The sequence below is a fragment of the Molothrus aeneus genome, chromosome 5 (assembly GCF_037042795.1).
Source record: "Molothrus aeneus isolate 106 chromosome 5, BPBGC_Maene_1.0, whole genome shotgun sequence".
Taxonomy (NCBI): Eukaryota; Metazoa; Chordata; class Aves; order Passeriformes; family Icteridae; genus Molothrus; species Molothrus aeneus.
In genome coordinates this window covers 47,422,166-47,449,659 of record NC_089650.1, presented here as the reverse complement: position 1 = coordinate 47,449,659, position 27,494 = coordinate 47,422,166, and the positions used below count along the sequence as shown (strand labels likewise).

The following is a 27,494-nucleotide window of genomic DNA, read 5'->3' as shown; positions in this document are numbered from 1 at the left end:
AGGCAGAGAAAGGTAGCATCTTACTTCTGCAGCAAACCATCTTTTCAGTCATGTCAAGTCCACATCCAGTGCCAAACCAAATCTAATGTAGCTGCTTCACCCTTTTCTGTGTGAAAGCAGCTGCTAATGTGGGAGACTGGTAATTTGGTTTTTAATCTCAGGGTGTGCTTTGCAGAGAAGACAGGTTGTTGGTCCTGGTGGGTTTTGTAGCCAATTACAGCTCATCTGCTTTGCAGCCAAACTTCTTATTTTTGTGGTTGATTTTGTTGCAGTATTTTAATTTAATGTGATACCCCTTCCTTCCATTTTCAGTTTTTCTTTCAGCATTTGTGATTTTCTATACATTTTTGCTTTTTAAATTTTTTTCTTATATTCAGATAAATCTGTGCCTTTTCTGTTTTCAGCAAATGTGTCTGTAGTTGTACACTTGCAAGAATAGTCCTCACTAGTATGACCTTTTTCTGCTACTCCTTTCAGCCACATGTATACTTGTTCATTAGTCTGCATTTTGACATGAAATTGTGTTAGTTCCTTGTGATAAGGATAGGAGAATCCAGAGATAGGACAATTTCTGAGAAGCATCCTTTGAGGAAGCAGTTGGGATTTAAAGGACAGAGCAGTTATTGTTGGCTGCTTCTCAGGTATTCATTGGTCACTATATTACATTTTCATGTTGCTTTTATGTCAAAGTATAGCAAAACAAGATACATGGAAGCACTCATAGGTGGCTTTAGTTCTATGTAAATATTTTGAAAGTTGGTATTAAGAACTTTGTTAGGTTTTTTGATGACCTACTTAACCTGTTGAAGAAGTAGCATCATTATTACTGATCTTGGCTGATCCTTCCTTTGCAGTTTAAATGTTGTGGCGTGGTGTACTTCACAGACTGGCTGGAAATGACAGAATTGGACTGGCCACCTGACTCCTGTTGTGTCAGGGAGTTCCCAGGATGCTCTAAGCAGGCACATCATCAGGATCTCAGTGACCTCTATCAGGAGGTAAGGAGAAAAATATGAGTTTATTGGAAGGTTTTGTACATTCTTCCTGACCCAGTAATTTTCCAAATTCATCATTTGCAGTGCAATAGAGTAATTTTTTGTAGAGTAGTTGTGTTTATGGAAAGTGTTTATGGTTATTATTTGCTAATGCTGAAGCAGAGGGAGAGAAGAAGGAAAAACAAACCCACCCACTCACCCCTTACCTGGAAGTGAGATGGGTTAGTGGCAATGACATTAGAACCTGAGATGTACTTAAAATTTGAAGTGTTTGTTTTGTATCAGTTAGGTTGGATTTCGAATTTGTTCCAATCCAAAAGTTATAAATTAGGTGTGACATAATGTCCAGGCTCCATCCCATCAAACTACCACAGGGTAAGTGGAAGAGTACTTTAGTGAATTGTACCGTGAAGGATGCTTTTGATAATTCCTTTGAAAGATGAGAGCTCTCTTGTTAACATGAATCATGTCAGGAGGTGGATAATTTGGTTGTACTCTGAGCATGTCTAGAAACTTGTTGTGAAAGCACTCTTCCTATATTACAGTATGATAATTTAAAAAGAATTACAAAGAAAGCCTTAAAACAAGGCAAGGACCTGTTTGAACTTGAAGTGAGTAAGGGAGGTCATCATGATAGCAAGATATTACTGTTTTTAGGGTGAAAATTATAAAAGCAAGAAAATATGCTCTTTACTAAAACTCTCTTCTCACAGATAGTGTCTAAAGTCACCTTTTTCTGAAAACTACTTTGTTAGCCACCTTTTTTTTTATGCTAGGAGATCTCTGAAGACTTGTAATTGTACATTCAGTAGCAGTAGAATGACCAGCAGTCCAAGTAGTCCAACAGAGGACAGAAAGCATGGCTCAGTCACATAGTTGTGAGGATCTGAGCAGAGGTGCATTCTTCACAAATTGCTTTCGGAGTAATAAAGGGTGCATAGGAAGGAGGATGGGCTTTAGAATCATGCTTTCAGATGCTGCAGCATGAACATTTCCCCAGTGGATGGTGCAGCTCTGCATTATGGAAGAGGACCCAAAAAACCATTTTATTTTCTCCCAGTCTCAGAGGCTGTTTATGACCTGTTCTTAGGAGAATCTGTTGCATGGCTCCTGTTAAGAAGCTATAGAGCAACACCTCTGAAGCAGAGGAGATTCACTGTATAAACAAGCCAAAATGAATACTAGCTATTGCCAGGAAACAGTCAAGTTTTGGGGAAATTGATTTGTGTGGTACTGACTATGAACAGAAATTATTTAATCTAATCTGGATTTTCAGACATCCATTTTAGGAGGCTGTGTGCTTCCACTAGGAAGAGGGAAGATAGAGCAGCCAAAAGGCAGGTGCCTCAGAAGGCTAGTCTGTGCTAGGAGCCTTAAAGATGGTGGCAGAGGTTGGGGTTTTTCCCACCAGTTACTTGTAGACCTTCTCTTGCCTTTTGGTAAGGCTCACAGCACTGACAGCACTGGTTATGCTTTAAAAGTGTCAGTCCCTGAATGAGAAAGGCATTCAGGCTTCTTCTACCAGTCCCTTATGCCTTTTGAAAAGCTAAAAATTGTGGCTTACACTGCAATAATGGTTGCTTTTTGTAATACTGTTGCTGCTGTTACTACCATACGGACAAGTCTGTTGTAAAGAGTCTCCAAGGAGTACATAGAAGCTGTAGAACATTCATTTGCTCCCTGCCTGAAATGCAGGAGTATGTAAGCAGTGTCACTCAGTGAAAAACTGCTCTTTGAGCACAGGAAGCTCAAAAATTTCTGAGAAGTATTAGTCATTGGAATGTAGTGTCCAAAGTGCAAGGTTTTCTTGTGTCACCTCTTTTGCTAACCTTTCATGCCCATGCCATAGTCCAGGAAAATGGTTCTTTGAGCCCTTCATATGGTCAGGTTCTTTTGATTCTATTTGGAGAAAATTAATAGCCAAAGATGATTATTATGTAGGACGTAATAATAAGTGTTAAGACCCATTTGATAAAAGAAAGGCTGCTTGGTTTTGTTTTTTTTTCCAAAAGAAATCTGAAGGGCACACTTATGGTTCTTCCCTTATTGTACTGCAGAGCATTTTGCATGGATTCAGCAGTTAGAAAAATTTATTTTTGGTTCTCCACTGCAGAATCCATTCCAAAAAGGGACAGGCTGTGTTCAGTAGTATCAGCCACAAAAATACTTCATTTCTCTTTGAGATACATACAATATTTTGTTGGCAAAATGTTTCTTTGCATGGCATTTGCCTGTGGGGTGTCTCACAGATTCTCACAGTGTGCTTGCTAATAAGTTTATCGGTATTATGCAAAAACAGCTTACACTTGCAGGACTAATCTGCCTAACTTCTGCTTTGGAGAACTGAACGAAAAAGCTTTTTTAGAAAGTGATTCAAACCAAACTTGCATAGTCTGATGGTTTGAGAGGGAGCCTGATAAGATTAGCCTAAAATTGGTTTATGTAAATATTTGGCAAGTCCATTCTGGTACTTCAGAAAAATTCTTTGTAGTACTTAAGAAAACTGAAGTTTGGTTTGTCTGGGACTGATAAATGAGTTTTTTTTGTAGCTGCGCTGTGATTTTTTGCTGGGAACTCAGAGCTTTCTATAGTCTAAGTTGGAATCCTTCACAATTTAATTTTTGCAGAAAGAAAGGTGACTTACAGTTCTGCTTGAAAGTACTTCTGTCAGGAATCATATTTTCCCTGCTGGATATTGAAAGCTATTTTTCAATTTCTTGAATTGCTTTTATTTTGATGAGTTTCACCTTTGGTGCAGCTTCATGAACAGACTGACCTTAGAGCATGGTTGTGGGGGAAGTGTGAAGATGATGATGTGGCCTTGGAGGTTTATTGTGGTCTGAGGACAAGAGGAGCTTTGCCCATCTTGTGATTGGGAGCTGCAGTGTAGATAAAATGATTGGTGGGAATCAATATCTTAAAAAAAAATCAAACTTGCATGTTCAATATTATCTTTTGGTTTCTGGCATAATTTAGAGTATACTCAAAATTCAATTAAATTATTTTTGTCTTAATTTTGGTTTGTTTTAATATTTAATTTTACAACTTGCATCAATATACTTTTGAGTATATTCAAAATTTGGGTGTACAAAAGATTTGTTGAGTTTGCTGATGGCTTATTTTTTTGCTCAGTGAAGTGCTTTATTTCAGTTCAGATTCTTACTCTATGAAGTAAATCAGTAATATATACTAAATAAGAAATAATTTTTTTTTTCTATCTCAAGACTGAAAGTATAAAGCAAATGAATCAGGCCTTTAATCTGTAGCTTTGTAGGAATCTGAAGCTGATTCTCCTGAATGATTGCTGCAAAGTTTTAGACTATATTTGATTTGTCAACAAGAGCTCCTCATTTAGTGACAAGCTTTTGCTGATGGAAGTGTATTTATGTACTGTTTAATTGCAGGCTGCCAACTATGGAAGTGTCACATAAGCAGAAATAAAATGCATGAATGTGAAGTTAACAGGGCTGGCTGTGTTTTCTCACTTTTGAAACTGATTTTGAACATGTATTAGAGCCGAGCTCTAAGAGCATCATTGAATGGAGGAAAGCAGTCTACCTAGATTGGGCGCAATTTGTCTCAGTTATGTGTCTGTGTACTGCAGGAGATGTAGGCATTAATGGTATTGCTCTCTGTTAGTGGGTGTTTGGTCTAGGCAACGAATGAACTAAGTTTGAATATTGCTGTGGTAGAACATTTTTGAATTGTGACCAGCATGCACTTTCATCTCTTCAAGTTAAAAGTATTAAAATGCAGCCAGTTTCTCTGTAATTAACAACAGATTTGGGAAGTGATATAGCTGCAACTGCCTTACAGTTGAAGAAGAGAAGATGCCAATGTGACAGTTTTTGTCCCCCTTCAATTCCAATTACATTGCTTTTGCTACAGTGTTACTTTTTTTTTTAATTTCAAAGAATGCATATTTACTCCTTTTTGTGTGTCTTGGCTGCTGTTTAGAAAATGAAGCAATGAAACAAGCAAAGACATCAAGATTGTATAATTTATTCTGGTAGAATTATCATAGAGTACATTAATTTTATTTACATCCTAAATGAAAATCTGTTGAGTACAGTGGGAATTCTGTGTGTGTGGCAAAAATTGGACCTTACATCAAATGCTTCCAGGATTGTAGCATTTGAAATTGGCTTTGGGGAAATTGGCTTTGGGGAATTTATGTGTGATTGAAAAGTGTTATTTATCATGTCCTGTCTTCAGATTCCATCACTTTGATCGATTGCTTTATTTTCTTAGAAAAGCTATAAGAAATATGAAGTGAGGATGTAAATGCAACAAATAACATTCTCAAGACAGTGCCCATTTTGATGGATTCCTTATGTCTGTGTCTGGGACCAGTGCCCATCCAGTTTGTTACTCTGAGTTTGCCCTTGATATGTATTTTACTTTGATAATTGTGCTGTGAAACCCTGCAAAGCTTAGAATAGAGAATAAGCATCATGCAGAGTAGCAGAGGTCCCTCTCTTCTTGGTTTTATTGTCTCTAAGACTCACATCACCCTTTCTGAGCGACAGCACTGTAACTTGTGCTTGCACTCCTAGCCAGCAGTTCCCAAAGCTGCTGCCTCTCTGTGAATCCCTGCAGCCTTACACGGGCTTGGGAGCTTTTCTGAGGCCTTATGTGGGAGTTAGTTGGCCATGGAAGCAAACTGTGGAGCCTGCATTGAAGGTTTGGAAAGAGCTAAATTCCATTTCTATGAACATCAGCTTACAGTGTTGCGGCATAGTTTTCATGGGATGTTTGCTGATGAGGCTACGCAGGTTCATAGATCTTTCCTACAATACTGTTTTAGCTTCAGAGTGTAGTACTATGTGTAGGAAAAGTCTAAAAGAGTTTAAAATAGTTGGCAGCTTTGAAGATCTTCAATTTAAAGAGAGAAACAAGATAATAAAACGGATTTTAATGGCTTTTTAAACCTTCGCAAAACAAGTTGAGTTTCTTTAACAGTTAGTGAGCGTTGATAGTAATTCAGATTAACTTTGAGTTATTTCTGAGAAGTAGCACAAATATCTTTCGGTAAAGTCTCTGTGTATGAGCAAACTTAAAGTTGGCATTATGGAAGCAGTTAAAAAGTAGGCAAAATAATTTTCAAAGGAATGAAGGAAGGAAGGTTTGAAGGAAGTGAGAGATTCTTGAGAGCCAGAAAAGACAGTAGTGGCTAGGATGAGCTAAGCCTTGGGAACTGCAACCCAAATATTACTGACTGTTTTTTAATCTGTTTTTGTTTTACAGGGATGTGGTAAAAAAATGTACACTTTCTTGAGGGGCACGAAGCAGTTGCAAGTGCTGAGATTCCTAGGAATCTCTATTGGAGTAATGCAGATCCTGGCCATGATCCTCACTATTACTTTGCTGTGGGCTCTGTACTATGACAGAAGGGATCCCAGAGCAGATCAGATCATGGCACTGAAGAGTGATACCTCGCAGGAGCTGTCATGTCATTCCATGGAGCTACTGAAACCAAGCCTGACCAGGATCTTTGAACATACATCCATGGCAAACAGCTTTAGTACACAGTTTGAAATGGAAGAGCTGTAAGCGATCCAACGAATCTGCGAAGTCACAGAGGATTTTTTGTGTTGTTGTTACTTCTGTTCTGTTCCATCAAATATACCAGTCTTCTTATGTGTTGGAAACCAGCTAATGAATGGAAGTGAAGAAGACCAGCAAAGAAAGATGAGCCTGTTGCCAGCCTCTTAGCCATGTCCTCACCTGTGAAAGAGAGTTGATTTTGTGTATTCATTTTTAAAAGGCACTCATTCAGTTGGGCACAGTAATAGTCGTTGGCACGAGCTGTGTGAAGTGTAAAACACTGACATCAATCACAGGTAGACTGAACCTGTAAGGAAGCATCATGGGAAGGGAAGAGAAATATTCATCTTCTGAAGAAACAACTGTGCTTTGAGCAAACAAAATGTGACTTCAGCTGAAATTGACTTTTAATAAGCCATTTGGAAAATATCTTTATCAGGGATCTATGTATGTATAGTTGTGTGTTTTCATGTGTGCATGGAAAGCAGAGCTACAATTCAAGTTAGTACTTGGATTCAAAAATTTGCAAGATTTGTAAAAAGGGCGAGATTTTCTTTTTTCTAACAAAATCTTTATCTTAGTTTTTGTTCTTAAAGATGTTCTAAAACTTCTATTTTTATCTAACATAATGGTTTTTTTAGTTTTAAATATATTAAACAGGGATTGAAAACAAAACTGTTGCTATGGACAATAGACTTTAGTTTTCTGGAGAATTCTTCCTTCAAACAGTTTGTTCTGTGGACTGTTTCTTAGTAAAAAGGAAGAAAACCTTAAACATTCTTGCCAAAATGGGAATCAATATGGGAGTAGCACATTTTTATAGATAAATCTTTTCTCCTGTCCATGATTCTCCTGAAGCTAGAAATAAAAGACTGCAGGAAAAATGCTTACAGTTCTGGATGCTATTGCAATAATTGTAAAAGTACACAAGGAAAAATTTTACTTTGGTGAGTGCTTCATTAAGAAATCTCTGGTGGCCTAAAATGCCAGCCAGAAACAGATTAAAATGTATTTATTGAGGTGGGGAAAGTGCATTTTACTGTATTTTTATGAGCAATGTCTATGTCATAGGATTATTTTTACAATTGGCCACGCTCTTGAAATATATATTTGTTTCATTGAGTATAGTAGTTTGTGGCAAATGGGCTTTTTACATAATATTACATTAAAAATTAGTTCATTTGTTTTGGAATTTGTAAAAGAAAAAAAGAAATCAAGGTGTGATTTGGTAGACAATAAAATTACTTTTCTCTTAAATTCTGTAATGGCTTTTGTTTTTTTAGTCCTAGAGTGGGAGTGCTTTGGATGGGCATTGGGAAGGTCCTCCTGCTAGTGTGAGTTAATTTGACTTACCCATTCCACTTACTCTGTTGTGGAGAAGCTGCAATGTTAGTGCAATTTTCTTTTTTTTTTTTTTTATTACTTCTGAGAAAACTTCTTAAGGGCTTGTGAAATTAAGCACTTCAGTTGTGTGGGCTGTTTGCTTTTCTGCAGTCTGCTTCTGGGGATAATTATTTCAAGGGTACTATTGCAAGCAAGATTACCTTTCTGCTTTTGCACTTCTATAGATGCTAATACTTATTTTGGGAGGTAAAAAGAAGATAGAAGGAGAGACCATCCCGAAATTTTGCTTGGGAGTGTCTTTGTCAGGAATACATTCTTATGTTCTGCTTGGAAAGCCTTGTGCCGGTGTTGCTGCACAGGCAGAGCTGAGTTCCACCCTCCCACTGCTCAGCCTGGGTAGCGTTGCCTTAGCTAAGGGTGAGGTTCCTGCTGAGGAGCAGGTGTCTGACAAAGGCTGAGTGCAGGACAGCTCTAGGCTTCAGAATGCTATGCTAGTGATGCTACACAGTGCATTGAGTCATCACTTGCCCCTGTTTAAAAATCAAAAAAGTCCATACAAACCACAAATTGGGAAAACTTGATTATGGATTACGTGTACACGCCTACTATTGGCATTGAATTACTGCTGAATGTAGGGAATTTCACTTAAATAATGTAAAAAAAGTAATGTAAAAAGAAATATAAAATTCCCTTTTTCCAGTAAGCCTCAGCCCTTAAAGTTTTACCCCAGGAGTGTCTGTGGAAGCCATGCTTAGCCATGCTTCAAATATTCCTGGTCTTTCCATACAAGGACTGCTCAGACTATCATGGGGGTTGCCTGTGTATCTTCTAACCTGGATATATTCTAACCTGCTCATCGAGGAACAAACAGGGCAAGCCAAGCTAGGGGATTGTGTTGGGATTTAGAGATACTTAGAGCCCAGGTCATTTGGTTTTAAGCTGTCTGGGTGTGAGGAAGCACTGCCTTCAAGTGTAGTCACATTTCTTTAACAGCAGAGGGATTGCTTGGACACAGACCCTACCTCCCAAAGCAGTGTTTATGGACCTCCACAACAATGAACATTTACAGTCAGCAAAACCTCACTTGGGCTTGGAGACCCAAATCCTGAGCCTGTCTACATTCTGGGAAAGAATAATTCTATTTTGAGTATTTAACCCCATTTGCAGAAATAGGTCTCATCTGTAAATTGGAACACTTCAAGAATTTTTTCATTGACTGCTCAGGCTATGAGGTGCCTGTTTTTCTAGGGCTTCTTCAAAGAGCCTTGAAATTAATTGGCTAGGCTGCGGTGAGCCTGCTCTTTTCCTGTAGAGCTTTAGATTCTATGTAGGAGAGAGGCTGCTTGGCAAGACAGGAACATTTAGAGATACTTGAGGCAGTGAAAACTACTTCCTCTTATTTTCTTTTTTTCTCAGTTTTACAGGAGTACTTGGAGAAGGATGGTGTGGTTTTTGTTCTCTGCAGCATGAAGTGTAATGAACTAAATCTTTCTTGTTGAAGCAAACAACTGCAGAGATGCTCCTTAACATTTTTCAGAGAGCACTCAAGGAGTGCAACTGTATCAGAAAAAGGGGTCACTTCCTGCCAGCACCAAGTTTTGTGTTCAGCCCAGTGACTGTACCAAGTCCATGGGACTGTGCCTGTTGCTGTGGGGCTGAGCATGCTTTTAGGAGGCAAAGATCACTATTTCTGGTCCTTGGATCTGGTCCTGGTATTGATTCATCTGCTAACAGGTTGTATGACAAGATTTTTGGAAGGAAAGAGCTATATTTTCTTCTTTATTGCTTTTCATTTTGTAAAAGCATATATGAATATAAGGAAATATATAAAGAATGAATAGTAAAAAGAGGCTGATGGTTACAGCAACTATATAGTTAAATGTGGTGGAGGAAGGGATTTATAAATAGCTTTTAAAGTTTTTATTGCAAAAGCATTGTTTTTGGTCTCAGAGCATGGTGCTAATAATGCTAAAGTTTCAAGCTCAATCCCCATATGGGCCATTCACTTAAGGGTTGGACTTGGTCCTTGTGTGTCCCTTCCAACTCAGGAATATTCTGTGATTCTGTAAACTGTGCAGAAAAACACAGATTATTAAAGTCTTACAAAATTGAAGCACTAAAGGTTTGCATGGCACAGTAGTGGGGAGGCTACGGGGTGATTTCTCTGAGAAGCTGAGAAGATTCCCCTGTGTCTGACAGAGCCGGAGCCAACCAGCTCCAGCACGGCCCCACTGCTGGCCAAGGATGAGCCCTTTGGAGGGGTAACACCTCTGGGATAGCTATTTAAGAAGCAGAAGAAGTGGTTGTGGCAACAGCAAGTGCAGCTGGAGAGGGGAGTGGGAGGAACTGCTCTGCAGACACAAAGGTCAGTGAAAAAGGAAAGGCAGGAGGTGCTCCAGGCACTAGAGCAGAGGTTCCCCTGCAGCCCGTGGTGCAGCCCATGGTGCAGGAGACTGTGTCCCTGCAGCCCAGGGAGGTCCATGGTGGAGCAGAGGCCCACTTGCAGCCCAGGAGGAGCCCCACACCAGAGCAGGTGGGTGCCTGAAGGAAGCTGTGACCTTGTCATAGCCCCCACTGGAGCAGGCTCCTGGCAGGACCTGTGCAGAGAGGAACCCATGCTGCAGCAGGTCTGATGGCAGCTGTGTGTGACCCTGGGGGGACCCATGCTGGAGCAGTTCATGAAGAGCTGCAGTCCATGGGAAGGACTTTCTTTGGAGATTTTTGTGGAGAAACAACTCCCATGGAAGGGACCCCATACTGGAGCATGTATAGAGTGTGAGGAGCCTTTCCTGGGAGAAGGAGGGAGCATCAGAAAACACATGATGAGCTGACTACAGACCCCATTTCCTGTCTCCCTGCATGTCTGAGGAGGAGGAGGTAGAGTTCAGGAATAAAGTTGAGCTTAGATAAAAGGGAAGGATGGGGGAAAGATGTTTTATTTTTTATTACTGTATTTGGATTTGATTGGTAATAAATTGCACCAAGTGAAGTCTGTTTTTCCTATGACAGCAGTCAGTGAGTGATCTCTCCCTGTCTATATCTGAACCCAAGATATATTACTTTGTTACATTTTCTCTTCCCTGCCCAGCTGAGAAGGGAACAGATAGAGTGGCTTTGGTGGACATCTGGCATCCTGCCAGTGTTGTCAGCCCACTACAAGCATTGCATTTAATTCATACAGGATGCTATTGTTGAAGTGAGATTGTATCTAAAACTTTCCAACTTGTGTATGATTGCCTACTTCCTGTTTAAAAAAATGTGATGTCCTAAACTTTTGAGAATTTTTATATATCTACTTCCTTTTTATTCAGCACTCCCCCATTCCTTGTGCATAGATACTGTTAGGTAGACAACTAGATGATATAGGTGGGTAAGAAAATAAGCTGCTGGATAATTCCATGTATCTTCTGGACATTGCCAATCTGTGTTCACTCCTGACACTCCTACTCTTTTAGCCACATGTTTTGTGTATCCCATCAGCTGATGGCTCCTCTAGAACAGGTGATGGGCCTAAAATATTCCCATAGACAGTTGTAAAATAAAGCCCTGGTGGGCCTCAGGTGCAGCAAAGAGAGCTTATGACCTCCTAACCACGCTCCCTGCACAAAATTAAAAGATCCTGTGGCTTCAGTAATTTGTCCTCTTCCAGATCAGCTTCCTCTCTGAAGGCCCCCTTCTCTCTGCAGCAGCTGAGGCTGCATTGGGTTCTCTGCTCTGAAAGCCAGGATGCTTCCTGGAGCAAGAGTATATCCACAACTTCAAAAGGTAAAGTGTACGTTTTCAGTTTGCCTTCTGTGGCTATTTTATGAGAGCACAGTTGTTATCAAAAATGCTCTGGGATAGTTCACAGACAGGTGTTATCTGTTATCTTTCCCCACCACCCAGTGCAGTGAGCTCCTCACAGAGGCAGCCATCAGGTGCGCCGGGGTTGATCAACATCATCTGCACCTAGTTACCCTAGTTACATCATTAGTGATCCATGGTGTGTTGCTACCTGCTCTTAGGCTACAAAAAGTTTGATCTTCTCTGTGCACTCATATTTTATCAAGGGAATTTGATAGCAGGTATGAGAAGTTCAGCAGAGCAGTTTGGTTTTTGGATGTACATAAGGGACATTTTTTAAAATACAGATAAAGAGGTTGAGTTCATACTGCTGGAAATGTTCAAACTGCTGCTCCAATTTTCTCTGCCACTGCAGGCTGGGAAGTGAAAGGTGATGGCTGGTCCCTCAGGAGAAGGGCAACTCTGCAGTGGAGCTGTGGCATCCTGGCCTTGATGGTTCTAGTATGGTTAAGATACATTCATGTCTTGCCTGGAATTACTGTCTAGGATATTTGCTGACTTCATATTAAGTGTTCCTTCCAAATTATTAGAGGGGAAAAAAATTTTCATTAATAAGTTATTTCAAAACCAAGTTGACCCATTCAAGCATGCAGATGTTTTATTTAAATATTCGTCAAATGTCTATTTATTCAGCATAACACGTGTATTATGCTGCCTTCTGAAATACGATATATGACTGTCAAACGAAATTGTCAAAACAACAATCTTGGTTTCTTTGTATGATACACAGAAATAATTACATTTCATGTACAGTACAGATGCATTTTACACAGTCATCAACAGTCATTCACTACCAAAACAGCATTTAAATCACCTAAAACACCAAAAAAATGTGTATTTCCCAAATTCAGAATAAATTAATGGTTTTGCATGTGACATATGGAAATAGGAGACAAGACTGGAATTCTGAAAAATCATACTAAATCATCTCTTAAGCTGCATTTTAAAAATGAAAATACAAGTTGCTTCAGGGGTATAACTGTTATGCAAGTGTATTGCTGTAGTGTGTTCCTTCTAGAGCCTATGAACAGGAGAATAAAGAGCTTTTTAAAAGACACATGACCTGATGGAGTCAGTAGGTTTCCTGGGTTGTGTGTAGTCTGTACCAAAGTAGGTTTAGTAACTGCCCCTTTGCATTATTTAGCTGATATAAAGAGTCATGAAATACCACATGACATAAAGAAGTTGTTGCAGTTCGCTGACATCAAGGCAGTTTTTATATCAATAAATGTTTGGCAAAAGGTGGGGACCAAGTATGAGTAACCATGCATAGAAGTAGGATGCAAGTACAAAAACTGATGTGTTCTGCCTCTCCTTTGAATCCATTAAAGTTTATGTAACCTACCAGCTTCAGCAGATCTGCTGCAGGGTGGAAGAGAGAGCAGTGCTGGGTAGTGGATGGAGGCAGGGCTGCTCAGAAGGAGCCCTTCCTCTGGCTCAGAGCACAGCCCATGCTTCTGCTCTCTGATGTTTGAAAGATATGCAGAAGTTCAGTTTACAATGAGTAAATCCTTCTGATTTGAAAAAAAAATTGGGAAGTTAATTGCAAATTAACCAAGACTGCATTAATTTCAGAGTAAGTAAATGATAAGGGAAAAGAGTAATGAATGGCATTATCTACTCTTTTTACTTGCAGTTTAATTCTAATATGTGATGCTGTATTTTGGTGTATATACTGTAGCATGATAGTCTATCATCTACTCTTCACTGTTGACAGGTAGAGAGAAAGACCAGTATTTGTGTGCAAGAAAAAGTGTATCATCAGCAAGTTTCAGTTTTTAGTGGGTATTTTAATGTAAATTTTCAGGTCAGTAGAATGCTAGCAAATACTATACTGAAACATACACTACTCAAACTATTAAATAACTGTGTTAATCATTTATTGTAATGGCATCTAATGCACTGAGCGTTTTGATTTATATGCATATTTTATTTTGCAGACATGCAATTATTTCTGATCCAGTGTTTTTGATGTATATATGTATGTATTGATATGCACATATTCTGTGTATATTTGATGTATACGATGTATGGTATGTCATGAATATAAGAAGCATTATGATACATCTAATGTACTGTCATGAAGAAAAATTATACTTTTTTATCAGAAAGGTTTCTGATAATATCAATGTCTTTTATAAATGAAGCCAAGAAGCCTTAACTTGTAAAGCCTTCATATTAGCTTTTAGGCCTGCCCATGTAGGCAAATTCCAATTGAAATCAATTATATTTTTATAGCTTTAGGACTCAATCCATTATTCTATCATTGTTCGTAGGTAATTGAATATTTTTCACACAATATAAATCCTCAAACAAGTTTTAAGATGCAAGTTTAACAGATAATTACAAAAAGAATTTAGCCATCATTTTTACTGAATGTCTTTCAGTGTCTTCCAGCGTAGCTAATACTCTGGATGCTGCAGGATGTAAGAAAGGAACCATTTGGAGACAAGTGTTAGCTGATCCCCAAAACACATTTTTTGGTAATTTTAATTCAAATAGGATTGCTCCTGTAGCAGTTAACTGTGACAAGAAGTTTGCTCTGAAAATACAGAAGTAGACAAGTTGTCTATGGAAGAATGGACTGTTGATTCATCAGTGTCCTTGAAATCCCAAATGATACAGGTATGTTGGAGTGGGCAATGAAGTGTCAGAGAAATAGAGAACAGTGAACAAAAGGAGCAATGACTGAATAGCAATTTGTGGTGCAGTTTGGCTGTAAGATTATTTAAATGCTTGCCATTAGAAGTTTATAGTGTAGATGAAGTTGTGTAAAATACCTTAAAAAAAAATCCTGATTCCTGATACAACAGGTGTACAATGACTTATTGCAGTTGTAACAGTACCTAGGAAGCAAGATAAAACAATATTAAATATTGAACTAACTGAACACCTTTAGTTCACTAATGAGTGTTTGAGTAAGAAATACTGCATTTTTCAAAGGGAAGTTATTTGTACAACTACCATGGAACATTAACAATCAGCTTGTTGTAAGTGCACGGAAATGCCCCTTTCTACAGTATTATTTTATCATGCCTAATCTGAAAAACAACAGAAGTAAACTGAGATCACAGCTTCAAATAATTTCAGCATGCATTATGGTTGTAGTTCTTTCAGTCAGTACAAACAAATTTCATATGAGCATTTTCTCATTCATTTTTGACAGTTCTTCAACAAGTTTGTGGTTTATTAACAGGGAAAAAAAAGACATGTTATCAAAATGTTTCTTGTTGGTTTGCATTCAGCAGGAACATAGGTTTCTATTTTTTCGTTTGTGTTTTTTTCTAAAAAGAGCTTTCATGATAAGAAGAAGCATCAATGGGGACATTTCATTGTGCTCATATAGTAAGTCACAGAAGATTCCACCGCGCATCAGTTCAGACAGGGGGTAAGAAACTCCTTTTGGTTCACACCCTATGACACCAAACCCACAAAGTTTATTTCTCCTGAACCTCTTGCTCTGCGGCCACTGGCACACTCGTCAAGGGGCGTTGTCTTTGTCAGCTCTCTCATTCCTCATGACTCGTTTTTCACTGCTCGAGCTCAGCTTGCAAGTGGTCTTTATGCTAATTTATAAATAATTCTTTGTTTTATAATGCAGATACTCTGACAATGTTTCCTCCCGAGTACTCGGGAGAGTCTGGCCTATCATCTCCTTCAGGTGTGGTGACTGGAGGTGTTGGGATGCTGATTATTGCTGTAGTGACGTAAGGCTGCTCACAGTTTAGTTTAACGCACTCTTCCACTTTGGCATTTAAGCTGGAACGGCTGGAGGAAGAAACAAAAATCCATGAAGAATGAAAGTCCACATTACCACAAACCTCTTGAGCCTGATTCCATTCCCTCAGCCAGCCATCTCTATCCTGCCCCACTGGAGAGCTCTGAGTACAGAGCAGCACCACCCCACTGTACCCCAGCAGCAGGTGGTCCATGGCTATGCTCATGTCCATGTCCCTTTCTCCCTTCCTTCCCACCATTTCAGCACTTCTCAGCCATCACCTGTGTTTCTGGACAGAGGAACCATTGCAAAGCTATCACAGCCAAGTTGCTTACTATGCAGGAAAGTGGAAACTAAGGGCCAGTCCAAGTCTCCTGCATATTCCTCAATACCATGCTTATTTAATAACATTTGGATATTAGGACTAGTTTCTTCACTGAAATGGCTGTCAGACATTGGAACAGGCTGCCAAGGGAAGTGGTTTACCCTTGGAAATGTTCAAAAGGAATGTAGATGTGGCCCTTGGAAATGTCATTTAGTGGTGAACATGGTAGTGCCAGGTTAATAACTGGCTCCAATGATCTTGGAGGTCTTTTCCAACCCTAGTGGTTCTGTGATTCTGTGTATATTCTGTTTTTACACAATGGTAAGGCACTCTATTATATGCACTAATTAAATTTGTGTTAATATGTTCATGGAGTTGCTGCAGTACCTCCTCAAAGTAAAAAACTTGAAAAACTCAGACTATTTCAAGGTGAAACCAGCATTTTATGCTTGCGTTTTTGTTTTCAAGCACAAAGCTGCTGCTTTTTGTTTTTATATACATGGCATCTGGAAGTATGGTCCAGGCATGTCCTCTAGCAGAAAAAGAATGGATCCAGGTATTTCCATAGTATTTCTGATAATCCATAGTATTTCCTGAAAAACTAAGAGAGATTTGAGCTTTGTGCTGGCCAGGAGGTTTCATTGCATAACAGCTGAAAATCTTTAGTAGTTTGAAGAGTTCCAAGCTGTTGGACTGTTCATGGAAGTGAAATCCAAATGTAATAACTATACATAGGAAGCTACTCAAAATGTGGCTTAACAAGACAATCTCTATAGCAACTTGTACTGAAAATACTTCTTTATTAAAGGGTGGCATATGTGAGATCAATAGAAAACACTTCTGCGTCTTCTGGGACCTTTGCTGTGTTTTCAGAGGTGATATTTGGATATATGTAAAAGCCAAATACTTTACTTTTGAGAGTACAGGGACATTCAATAAATTACACACTCTTAAACTGCACTTACCTCACTTTTGTAATAAGTCCTCAAACAAGGAAATACATTTTTCTTATCCATTTCATATTTTTTTATTTAGAAGAGTTTTCCTTATGACTATTACACTTAGGACTCTGGGAATCAGTTATATTTCTCTGCTCTGCAGAAATGCAAGGAAGTCTCATTTCATATGCCTCTGAACCAAGAAGGGACAGACAGAGCACTTGCTCTTCTTGTATATCTGAACTGGACATTTTTCTGTGTGAATTTTTTTTTTTATGCACTTGTCCATGGGATAGAACATTTGGTGCTCTATTTTACGTGGGGTAAAACGTGGATGCTGTTTGCTGCGAATAGGGCATGGTAGTTTGTGAGGAGGGCCTGAGAGGGCAGAAATGGATAGAGAGGGAGACTATTCTATTATTTTGGATTATGTTGGAGACTATTTCCATTATTTTGGATTAAGCTTGAAGCAAAGGAAGCACAGAATATTTCAGTAGCAGTTCCTCTTTTTAGATGAGTATTGGACTCTCATCTTCAGCCTCACCGCCTGCCTACGGAGGCCACAGCCCCTTTGCATCAGTTCCCTAACAAAGCCAGGGGCCTCAGCCCTGCGTGTGCCCATGCACATGAAGTACCTGTTGGACAGGGGTGTCCTCTCCACGCATCTGATCTGGATGGTGCTGAGCTCCTGCACGCTGCTGGGGCGGCTGCCGCTGACGGCGGTGTTGGGGATGCGGTACGTCTTCTTGTGCCGCCGCGAGCAGCACGTGCCGGTCACGCCTGGCTGCGACGACAGAGAGGGGCTGTGGCTCGGGGGCCTGTTCACTGTAGAAACCTCCATGCAGCTCTCCTCGTAGACTTGCTCATCCACAAACTCGTGGTTCTAGCCCAGAGGAATCCAACAAAGGGACAAAGCACACACAGGAAGATAATTGAAGTGAACATATTAATCGTGATTGTTTAACGGCTTAAATTGACACAACTGAATAAACTGGGAAAGTTAGCTTATTCTTGATTACAGTGTTTAGCCCATATTAGTCTGGGCTGAATACCAATACAAATGCAAACATTGGAACAAAATTAACAAGAAAATGTTAATCCAAATTATTTTGCAAAATAGCATGTGGTTGCAGTGTAGTTTGCATTATAAATATCTGTACAATCTTTGAAGTGCCACAAAGTAGAGGATTATGTTTATTAATAAAATGCAAGAGGTGCTTTTGTAAACACTCTAAATGTCAGTTGAAAATAAGTAAGATTCATTATATTGAACTATAATATAATAAAATTGATAAATATTTTCCAGATAAGTTTATAAGACTTCCTTTTGAACTATATCTTAGAAATCAGGATCTGAAACAGCATTTTTGAGGTATGCATCTATCTAAAAGAAAGAACATTTAAACAAATAGTAATTTTGATTAGAAGAGATGAGATAGTTATTTGAAAGCATCCAAAAAGTTCCTATTTACTGTAGATGGATGTATGAAAAGCAGCTTAGAGGACTGAGCATTTTAGTCAAATGAAGTCCTCTTTATTCATGCAGTCTTCACTCAGTCCCAGGAAAGACAGTAGTTTTATAGGGTGGTCACAAATATGAATCCAAATCCACTCAAATAACCAGTTTACATTAATTAACCAAGTAATTAGGGAATATTTCACACCCAGCCACAATTCCCACACTTTCTATACATGCAAAAGAGCGTGAAATAGTGGTGTTGCTTATGGTGGCAAAGGAGGGGAGGAGATGCAGGGGAGTGGGACAAGTTTTTATACTTATTTTAAACTAGGCAGAGATTGAAATATGTTTGCATGCAGTTTGAGAAAGCCTCCTTTTTCACGAAAACTCTTTCCATTTACTGCTGGAGTTAGTCTGCGTATCCTGACAATGTTTTAGAGGAATTGTTTAAGGAGCATTTTCTGGATTATTTTACACTCTACTTACTCTCACATCAATTTTGTCAGCCTGTTGCATTTTTGTGTATTAGAATGAGGTAAATTACTTTTCCCCTAAAAAATTTTGCTCTAATTGGAAAGATGCTGATGTTTTTCAGAATTGCCATATGGGGTCAATATAAAGTATGTGAACAAAGTAAAGAGAATAATAACTCTGGCCAAATGTTTGCAACAAATGGAAATACCTTTATAGGCATAACATTTTTATTTCCATTTTTTCTGTTCTTCGCTCAGACATACATTTGTGTGAATTAAGAGGTGTTGAAGAATGTAAATTTCAAGTGACAAGGAAAAAAAGAACTTGCTTGACAAATGACTTTTATAAGGCATATGTCAGTCACAATCAAGATTTTGAATATGATCACACAGTAGGCATAAAATTCAGAGAGAAAAATAACCTAATTGCTCTTGTGAGATTACATTCAGGGGCTTGCAGTATGTTTGCCAAGAACTCTGTTATTTGTCTGATTAAAAGTAATTTTGTGCTTCCTAAAACCTTTATGGAGCAATGATTAAAGAGTTTTATTGACTGAACATTTAATATAGAGTTGAAACATTTTGAAATGCTATAATGGCACAAGTTAATTGATTTAATTATACTTATTAATTAACTGTTCCTAAATTAGCTAAAAGTAATTTGTAAAATATATTTTTTGTGCAATTAGTTTCATTATTAATGCAATCTTCACAGAATTCCATAACATTGCCTACTCTGCATTTATGAGGGTGGGTGAGATCTTATCCTATTGACTTTTCAGTGACAGAAAAGAAAATATGCCTTTTCTCAGTATCATGATGGTTATACCACAAAGGATGGTGAGAGTCTTAAGAAGACACACCACCCTTCCTGTCCTACAATGAACCAGAATCTTGCCAGATTCCAAATGCTGAGGGGCCAAAATATCAAAAATTTTGGCCCCTAAAATATTAGGAATGCATCATCTCCAGAATACAGTTTGGCACTGCTGCATATATTTTTGTGTTAATATATCATAGGAGCTCAGGGCCAGTAGCAGAACCTAACAGAAGGAATGAAGAATGTGGATTCAAGAAAAAAGATAACACTTGCTTTACAGACTCATTTTTTAAAGAAAAATTTAAAAAAAAAGTCTTACAGACTCCTCCATTATGATTAGAGGAAAGGTGAAACTTTGGGAGGTGAATTCAGCTCCTACCAAATAAATAGAATTTTTTTCCATTATTTCTAGGAAAGTTTGACAAGACCTGTGGTTATTACTTAGATTTTTAAATATGTTTGCAATATTATACTGTGGAAAAAATTTAAAGGCAAATTGCTATTATCAGGTTCTTGTACAAAATGTCTCAAAAAGTTTCAAAAGGGCCCAGAAAGAATCTTATCAAAAGAAACCACAGTGTGCTCTGAATAGCAAGTAAAATGTTCTGTCCTACAGCACATTTTATGAAATTATTACTTCTAAAGTAAGAATGAAGGAGGCATAAAGACAACAAGCATATGGGTGATGTATTGCTAATTGACATAACAACTGGGCCCTTTTATTTCAAAGACATGCTGTCAAAAGGAGAACAATAAATTCCACACTTATATCAGGTTTTAATGTATCAAAATTTAGCAATGCTTGTTGCGGGAAAAATTTTAAGTCTTTGTTGTTTGTTTGTTTTTGGAGTGGGTATTTTTTTTTTTGAGATTCACAGTGATCTCCATCAAATATAGCAGAAGTTACATCTTTCTTATTTATATGCATTGGGTATAAAGCCTTACAATAAGATAAAATGGCTTTTCTTCCTAGCTAGCTGCTTTAATATAAAGGCTCATTAATTAGAAAAGAGAACTGGAAACATTCAAAACCAGACTGGTGTTGCAATTCTCAGGAAAACACAGCTCTCTTTTCTTACCGTAGTTTTTTCCAGGCAGTGAAGCAGGTGGTGGTGCTGTGTTTCAAAGGAAGAGCCAGATTTGCCAACAAAGGCCTGTTCTTCTTCATTGGAGGACTGTTGATACATAAAACTCTGTATTATTCTCAGTTTTGAACAAGAGGGTTCTTATCCAAACATTTGATCAGAGCTAATCTGGATTGTACATGGTAGCGTAACTGCAACGCTTCGTCTACAAAGTGTACCAAAAATTATTTTGCACCTTAATTTGCTTTTGCTTTTTTTTTTAATCAAACTATTTTCCTTCCTTCCCTTGCACCTCCTTTTAAATGTTTTCGTCTTAGATCTTTTACGCATGGATAAAATAGAACTATTTACAAGTGCAATCAACACATAAGCTTTGAATGTTGGATCAACACGTGTTTAAAATTTTAATCGATTTAAGTTACAGTAAAATATTTGTTCTTCCTGAGAATGTGCCTCATTTGAAGAAAACTAAAAATAGCTGTCCTCCCAGGATCACTTCATAGCACTAAAGAATTTGTGGTATTGCTGCTTACACAAAAATTCATGTCAGTGATCCCAATCTACTGGGTTTAGAAAGCATATAGCAAATGTTACTGACATAGAATGAAGAATTAAGTAGAAAGCATCCACTGTTTATTAATTGCTTTCATAATTATTCACTAGAAAGCAAAAAACCAAATAGGGGAGGAAGTGGGATAATAGAAAAGAATATAATTCAGCCATGGGATATTTGAAATCTGCATGGTAATTAAGTTATTTTGTGTCTTTTTCATTCAAATATTTGAGTTCTTTCAAGCAGAAGAGGAAACAAGGGCTCTGACTGCTCATCTCTCATGCTAGACAGGACAGATAGACAGACAGCCACTTCCTCCTCTTCTGGCTATAGGTTTAAGTATCCGGCTGTTTAACATGTATTGAGCAGAAAGGGCATAGAGGAATAAAAGCCTTCCTGTATTCCTCAGGGAATAGCCTAAATGCCAGAAAATGGCAGGGATTAAAAACCACTCTGTCTGCAGTCTTTCTAGGCTGGGTACAGCTTTGAGCAGCCAAGGGCTGCCTCCCAGAAGCATGGGTGGTCACTGTGGATCCCAGTCCCAGCTGCTGGTCCTGGCTTCTGTGGCAGGGGGGAGCAGGGAATTTACTTCAGATAACATTAGATTATAATGCATTTGAGGTAATCACCAAGATTCTCCCTTAAACCCAAGTAGGTGCTTTGAGGGAACACTTCACTCTGCAACAGCCCTCTCTGCAAACAGTATTCAAGAGCTGCCTTTTCCTTTACTGATGATGAAACCTGGTTTTGTCACCCATGTTCTACCTGTTTAAAGCCAAGTGAGATTAATCCAACCCACCTCCTAAGAGGCAAATGCTCTGTACTTTCCTTAATGAGGTCTTCTACAGGATCTAACTCCAAAAATATGGGTTACATTGAATCCAGCATTTCTATCTGGACATTTCCCTCATCTCTTAATACCCCACCATCGATTCTCACAACTTCCCTTAACGATAGTAATTGTCCAGTTTATCCTTCCTTAATCTACCTCTAAAGATAACATTGCCAAGAGCCCCAAGGTGACTCACCCTGGTGATAAGTAGAATAAGCTACTGCTGGGCTGTCATTAAGTGGTTACTCCAGAGGTGGGGGGAACACAAACATTACCTGCTGCAGCTGGTTACTCAGCAAGCCATTCCGTTTGCTCTGCATGTAGGCATTAGCACTCCCGCTCTTGGCGGCACGGATCCGAGCAAGCCTGGCTTTCTGTGAAAACACACCAAGTGAAGAGTGCCATTTGTACTCACAGCCGTTACCCTGTTTGTCTAAAACTGCTAATTGGAATCAGCTGCTTATGAATACCAATCTCACAGTGACTGACAGACTGCATTGCATCCATCCTCCAGGTGGAGCAAATCACAAGTGTCTTCCCATTTAAAATGTATTTGGTAGGAGTTTTTATTTGCTTGCATGTATCAGCTACTAAGAACAAGGACTTTGGAGAAGGGATTAGACAGATCAGTATGGAAGTGCTGCCTTTTTTGGTTCTGCATTGCTGCAACTGCCACTCCTTATGTCTTGTGGGGCAGAAACATGGACATCCATTTCAGTTGCTATTGCCGTGGAAAATCTCTTTAAAGGCAAATAAACAGTTCAGAAAAAATGTAACATTGTGACATCTATGAGTGGGTTTCACAGAGTCTTCTGGGTTTTTGGAGTACCAAAATGTAATAGTGCTTTTATGCTGTCTCCCAGTTGCATTCCTGAATATTTGCCAGGCCATTTTAAAATCATAGAATGGTTTGGGTTGGAAGGGGCCTTAAAGGTCATCAGTTCCAAACCCCAACCATGGGCAGAGATTTCATGCACTACATCAGGTGGCTCAGGGCCCCATTCAGCCTGGCCTTTAACACTTTCAGGAGTGGGGCAGCACAACTTCTCTGGCAACCTGTTTCTGTGCCTCACTGCCCCCTTAATAAAGAATCTCTTGCCAACATCTAATATAAATCTACCCTCTTTCAAATCAAAAGCATTGCACCTTGTCGTGTCACTGTCTGCCTGTATAAGAAATCTCTCTCCCTCCTTTCTCTAAGTCCCTTTTAGGTACTGGAAGGCTGCTTTAAAGTCTCCCTGGAGACACCTCTTCTCCAGGCTGAACAACACCAGCTCTCAGCCTGTCTTCACAGGAGAGATGCTCCAGCCCTTGGATTATCTCTGTGGCCCTCCTCTGGACCTGCTCTAACAGGTCCATGTCTTTCTTGAGCTGAGGACTCCAGAGCTGGATGCAGCACTCCAGGTGGGGTCTCACCAGGGCAGAGTAGAGTGGGAGAACCCCCTCCCTTGCCCTCCTGGCCGTGCTGCTTTGGATGCAGCCCAGGATGAGGTTGGCTTTCTGGGCTGTGAATGCACAGTGCTGTCTCATCTTCAGCTTTTCATCCATGAGGACTCCCAGGTTCTTCTCCACAGGACTGCTCTCAATTACCTCCTCTGCCAGCCTGTACTCATATGTGGAATTGTCCTGACGCAGGTGCAAACCCTTTGCACTTGAATTTTTTGATTTTTCATGAAGTTATCATGGGCTTACTTTTCAAGTTTGTCCAGGTCCCTCTGGATGGCAACTCCTCCTTCTGTTGTGTCAACTGCATTGCTCACCTTTGTGTCATCTGCAGACTTGCTGAGGCTCACCTGATCTCACTGCTAGTGTCATTGATGAACATATTGAAGGGCACCAGTCCCAAGACAAAGCCCTGAAAGACACGTCTCCTCACCAGCCTCCACCTACCCTTTCATCTCTGTCAGTATAACCAGACTTAATACTTATCATATTTGGTCATAGACTGTTCACAACCTGATTTTTCAGAGACTGCAGGTATCAATTACTGAGAGAAATTTCTGATTTCTCAGGTGAGCCTCATTGCTCGTGAAGGTGACTTTAATCCAGAGTAGAAGGAAGCTCATGAGTGACAGACATTTTTCATCCACTGCATTTTGTACAACACACAGAACACAGAATTAGGGGAAAGCATGAAGAGTAGACTCTCTCAACCATTAATGTGGAAAACAGAAGCTTTTATGGAATTACTAGGATGGCATCCTGGTTCTCTATTTTGTGTGGCTTGTTACATGTGTAAGATGGAATCTGGGTTTGTCTTCATGGTTAGATTTCTGATTCTGAAAGCTAAATGCCTAGCAGCATCTGGAATTAAATGGCTGCTGAAGCACAGGAGATTCAGTAAAGCACTTGAAAATCCAACTTTGATATAGTAGTAGGGATTTTCATATCTGATATTTAATTTGTGGACATTTAAAAAAAATAGAAAGAGTATTTTCCCCCCTTCCCCAAATTTCTGTGACATTAAATGTCAGCATGCGCTTAGAGAGGGACGTAGCCCAGTCACTGCAGCCATCAGATCTTTCTGGCATGATGATTAATAATTAACTGACTTAGAGGAATGGCTCAACACCACATTTCTTTGCACTCACAGCCTCAAACTCACAGATCTTCTCAAAAGCAAGCCGAGGAATTTATGACAGCTAACAGCTAACATGGCTGAAATCTGGCTTATGCTATGTCATGCATTTGTTATCATTTAATTGTTCTGAAAGAAAATAAAGTAATGCTCTACATGTGAGCATCCTTGAGCCAAAAAGCTCACATAAGATGCTATTGATTTATTTTGTGATATATTGCCCATTTTAAGATAACACATTTGTTTATTGACTTTGTGGTGACCATAGCTTTTCCAGCAATGCAGTTAATGCATCTTCTTCTAATGGTAAGGAGAAAAGATCCCTGATGACCTGGCCTGGGGTTCCCAGGAACCAGCAGTGTGGGGAACTGTTCCAGCTCCCACCCTCTTGCTCACTTGGGCTCTTAGGTGGAGCATCCAGGGCTACCAGCACAGCAGGGGGCTCAGTCCTCAGAAAATAGGTTGTTTTCTAAATAGTGCTCCTGTGAGGCAACCCCAGCAGGCTGGGTTGAAGGGTGGGGGAAGGAGTTTTACCTGCACCACAGAATAGTCATGGGCTGGGACAAGTGCACTTGGTTATGCTCATAAATATATAAAAGTTTAGTCTTAGGAGCTCTAGATGCTTTAGAGGAGTTTCATAAATAAGTGATTTCAGTCACAAATATTTTAGCTGTGGTACTTTTTAGTCTGCTCTTTATACATGGAGATTCATTAGATTTAATGAACAGACATTTAACACACATTAGTTCTGCTTTTCCTTTTAGCATGCATATTCATTTTCTCTTTAGTGATTGAAGTAATAATTATGGCACAGCATCGTTTAATAAAGAAATATGAAAAACATAACAGTCCATCAGACTATCTTAATATATCAGTGCCATGACACATATAATATGAAGGTTGTACTTTCCATGTGAAGATTTAAAATTGCTTTGCAAGTATGAATTTATTGCATCTTAGAAAGCTTTTGTGAGCTAGAAAGTAATAGTATACATCTTTCCAGCTGAGACTCATTCAGATGGCCTGAATTTATATCATTTACCAAAGAGAAGACAGTAAATCTGGGAGGAAGAGAGGAAGCAGATATTGTGGCCTCCATGTTTATATTTCAGCTTAGAGAAAATACTGCAGAAACTGGAGGTGTTTACAAATCTGTTAAAGTGATATGATTTATTTTCAGTGCTTCTGCCTGATTTATATATGAGCCTGGAGCATGAGCAGTCTAGTGACTTCTCCCATTTCCTATCAAGGCACCATTAAAAGCTCATGTCATCCACAGGATTTTAAGGGCTGTGTGCTGGGGATAGAACTCCCATGAAAGGCATCAAAATGACATGATGACATCAGGAAAACTGTGGTTACAGAAGTGCTGCATTGTCCTTTAGTCTGCATTTTCTGTCATGTATAACAGAATGAGAGTGACAACTGCCTCTTTCCATCACTTCAAAGCCCTTCCTAATCCTCCTCTTTCATAAAATATCTAGGGAAAAAAAAAGAAAGTATTAAGTTCTCCTAAAGTAGATGATATCTTTGCTATGAAGATTTCCTGTGTATGAAACTTTGGTAATTTTTACATGGTCTAGGACTAAAAGAATGGTCTAGGATTTTGGTAATTTTTACATCATCTAGGACTAAAAAATGTAGATGAAATATAGTTCTTTGGCATATTTTAGTGAAATTCAACCCAAATAATCTCATCTCCATTCTTCCTAAGAAGTTGATGACCAGCTGTAATTTTTCCCACATCCCTTGTATTTGCAATGAACTTCTCTTTTAAATGCATGTCTTTTTGTTTTCTAGCTTCGAATTTTACAGCATAGAATTGGATCTTTGTACAGGGCTGCCTTCACAGAAACCTCACAAAGGGAATTCAACAACATTTAGCTCTGTCAGTTTTAGAAATATAAACATTTATTTTCACAAGGTTATAAGTAGAGCTAAATGTAGCACTGTGGGGTATTTGCAATATCCAGCTTTTGACACTCAGATGCCCTCAGCTGTCCAGCTATTTTAAGAGAATGATTTAATCAGGAAGGTTTTAGGACAGGACTTATGGTGGTACTGAGAATAATTTCTGGCAAAATTCTCTTCAACTTTCTATGCAAGAAGCCAGGGTAGCCCAGGTAATTTAGTACTTAACTCCTGTTGGCTCTTGCTGCTCTCCAGGTTACATAATTGTTTTACTATGAAAACTCAAATGTTATTAATTACTTACCTTTTAGTTATTATTGTTTAATAATTTTGTGCATTTAAAATATTAAAATTCCTTCACAGTCATTCTGTGCACAGCCTTTGGTCAGGACAGAGCTGGTTTTCTTCACAGGAGCTGGTATGGGGCTGTGTTTTGGTTTTGTGCTGAAAACAGTGTTTACAATTCAGGGATGTTTAAGTTACTGCTGCACAGTGCTTGCACAGAGCCAAGGCCTTTTCTGCTCCTCCAAGTGTCACTTTTACCTTTCTGATTTTCACCCCATCCTTCTGGGAAGGAGAGAGAGCAGCAGGGTGGGCTTTATCTGCCTGCCTGTGCTCAACCACAACACTGGCTCCTGGAACTAGGGTGAATGTTGTCCAAAAAATCAGTTACATTTTTGTTTATATAATTTTTTTGGTTTGGTGTTTCATAAATCCATCCTGTGTGTTTGTTTTTAAGTGAAAAATCATGCCTACACTTTGTGCTCTGATTGTCTAATTTTCAGTAATTGCAAATGATTGATTTCATATTAGCTGACAATGATTTGCATGACATCAATATGTAACAGAGAAGAAAATGCTGTTTCCTTTGCACATTAATGGACATAGAATTAAATAAGGTTCATACATTTCTTGAGTGGTGCCTTGCTTTCACAATCTATTTAAATTATTGTTCAATAAACATGAGTTCTACATGCTTTTTTTTTTTTTTTGCTAAACTCAAAAATCCTGGATAAATTACTGTTAGTTATATTTCTGCAATACGCCTGATATTAATAGCTTGTCTCATATAA

The 27,494-nt window shown here is 38.9% G+C and overlaps 2 protein-coding genes across 3 annotated transcripts in view; one reads left to right on the top strand and one right to left on the bottom strand.

Moving 5' to 3' along the window:
- TSPAN12 (tetraspanin 12) overlaps positions 1-7,799 on the top strand; it is a 41,312-nt gene extending 33,513 nt beyond the window's left edge. For both annotated transcript variants that reach the window (XM_066549761.1, XM_066549762.1), the window contains exons 7-8: positions 855-998; positions 6,243-7,799. In XM_066549761.1, coding sequence (XP_066405858.1) covers positions 855-998; positions 6,243-6,548 — 450 coding nt within the window. In that variant the 3' untranslated portion in view covers positions 6,549-7,799. The remainder of the gene's footprint in view (positions 1-854; positions 999-6,242) is intronic.
- A 4,502-nt stretch (positions 7,800-12,301) lies between these two features.
- Positions 12,302-27,494, bottom strand: part of KCND2 (potassium voltage-gated channel subfamily D member 2) — a 264,661-nt gene continuing 249,468 nt past the window's right edge. The window contains exons 4-7 of the mRNA XM_066550582.1: positions 22,208-22,306; positions 20,542-20,637; positions 17,346-17,593; positions 12,302-15,497 (exon numbers count right to left, since the gene is read on the bottom strand). Of these exons, the coding sequence (XP_066406679.1) occupies positions 15,320-15,497; positions 17,346-17,593; positions 20,542-20,637; positions 22,208-22,306 (621 nt within the window). The 3' untranslated portion in view covers positions 12,302-15,319. The remainder of the gene's footprint in view (positions 15,498-17,345; positions 17,594-20,541; positions 20,638-22,207; positions 22,307-27,494) is intronic.